This window comes from Monoraphidium neglectum (genome assembly GCF_000611645.1).
Source record: "Monoraphidium neglectum strain SAG 48.87 unplaced genomic scaffold scaffold04738, whole genome shotgun sequence".
NCBI lineage: Eukaryota > Viridiplantae > Chlorophyta > Chlorophyceae > Sphaeropleales > Selenastraceae > Monoraphidium > Monoraphidium neglectum.
The window spans coordinates 1-1,618 of record NW_014008891.1 but is presented as its reverse complement, the minus strand read 5'-3'; the positions used below and the strand labels follow the sequence as shown (position 1 = coordinate 1,618).

At 70.5% G+C, this 1,618-nt stretch overlaps 1 protein-coding gene across 1 annotated transcript; it reads left to right on the top strand.

The window, feature by feature from the left end:
• Positions 1-451: 451 nt before the first annotated feature.
• MNEG_14753 (hypothetical protein) lies at positions 452-1,597 on the top strand (the record flags this gene model as incomplete). The annotated part of the gene is made up of 1 exon (XM_014036775.1): positions 452-1,597. One exon carries the CDS (start codon positions 452-454, stop codon positions 1,595-1,597), a length of 1,146 nt encoding a protein of 381 aa, XP_013892229.1.
• Between the last annotated feature and the right edge of the window lie 21 nt (positions 1,598-1,618).

The window sequence follows — 1,618 nt, the reverse complement described above, 5'->3', positions numbered from 1 at the left end:
AAATTCATTTACTGTGCATAGGTGGGTCCAAGGGGGTGATCTCGACCACAAAGTAGTCTTCCAGCTCGGCCATGGCAGGGACCGGGTGCCCTCGGTCCTGGTCGTGCTGGGTGTCGTTGAAAAATACTGCAGCATTTACATGCGAGCTAGTTGTTTGGTCGACTCCTTCACTCATCCGAGCATCCCCCACCACCCCGCGGCCCCTCAACCTCGCCCGCGAGCAGTGTGCTGCATCGGACGGGTGCGGAGTCTCAGCTTGCGTCCTCTGGCTGGCTCCTGTCGAGGCGCACGCGGATCCCGGCCCGGCGCGGCATCATCGCCGACGCCCTCAATGCGCGTCACCACGCGCCCAGACGCGATCGCCCGTAGCTCGGGCACACTTACCCAGTAGGCAGTGGGCCAGGGCGTGGCCGCGGCGGCGGCCTCCGCCGTTGCGGTCGACGCGCGTGGGATGAACGATGGCGTGGTGCTGGGCGGAGCCATGCTGCTGGATGGCGCGGCAGACGGGCCCCTCTCCCCCGTCCACAGCAACGGGGACCCGGCGCCACGCGGCAGCGGCGAGAGCCCCCTGGGTGGGTGTGGCGGGTCTCTGATCCAGCAGCAGCAGCAGCCCCCACATCACAACCACCAGCAGCATGCGCCTGGAGCCTGGCCCGGCGCTGGCGGGGCCGGCACCAGCTCGCAGCCAGTTGGTAGTGCCGGTGCTGAATTGCCTGCAGATGGCCGCCCGATCGACGCGTGGCGGTCGCCACCGTTGGCACCCCGCCGCGACAAGGCCGCCGCCACGGTGCAGGGGCAGCTGCAGCTGCAGGTGCAGGCGTCCTCCGCACACCAGCAGCAGGACCAGCGGCGGCGGCAGCAGGAGCAGCAGCAGCAGCAGCAGCAGCAGGCACAGGTCCCCCTGTCGGCCGGCGTTGCCATGCAGGCTCCCCGGCGGATGAGCGGGCTGACAGGGGCGTTCCGAAAGTATGCCACTGATGGTGACGGCCAGGGTGGCGGCGGGAGCGGCCCGACCTCCCCTGCAGCCCCTGCCTGCGCCAGCGGCGGTGGCGGCGGCGCAGTGCCTAACGAGCGCCACGCGCAGCAGTGCGGCCCCGGAGGCGGCGCGAGCGTTGTGGATGGCGCTTGCTGCGGCGTTGACGGGGCCGCTGACGAGGACGGCGACGAGGCGATGCGGGAGGACGCTGGCTGCGACGGCGGCGACGAGGCGGACGCAGCGGCCCCGAACCCACAGCTGCAGCAGCCACAGCCGCGGGCACGTGTTCTGGCTGCTGCAGATGCGCCCGACTGCCGCACCCAGCAGCAGCAGCAGCAGCAGCAGCAGCCATTGGTCGCGGCCGCTGCAGCAGCGGATGATCTGGACGTGGCCGGTGACATGCCCAGCAGCAACCTGACTGTTCGCCTCAGCTCCCAGCTGGCCTCCACCTACCGCAAGTGCTCCCCCCGCAGCAGCAGCGCGCCGCAGCAGCTGCCGCCGGGGCGGCGCGTGCTGACGCACCCGAGCGCGGGGGTGCGCAACGAGGGGTGGGACAACGAGGCGCATGACCTGGTGCTGGCCACTGGGGACGTCCTGGTCAACGCCTCGGGACAGAGGTAGGTTTTTTGGGGGGGGTGGGGT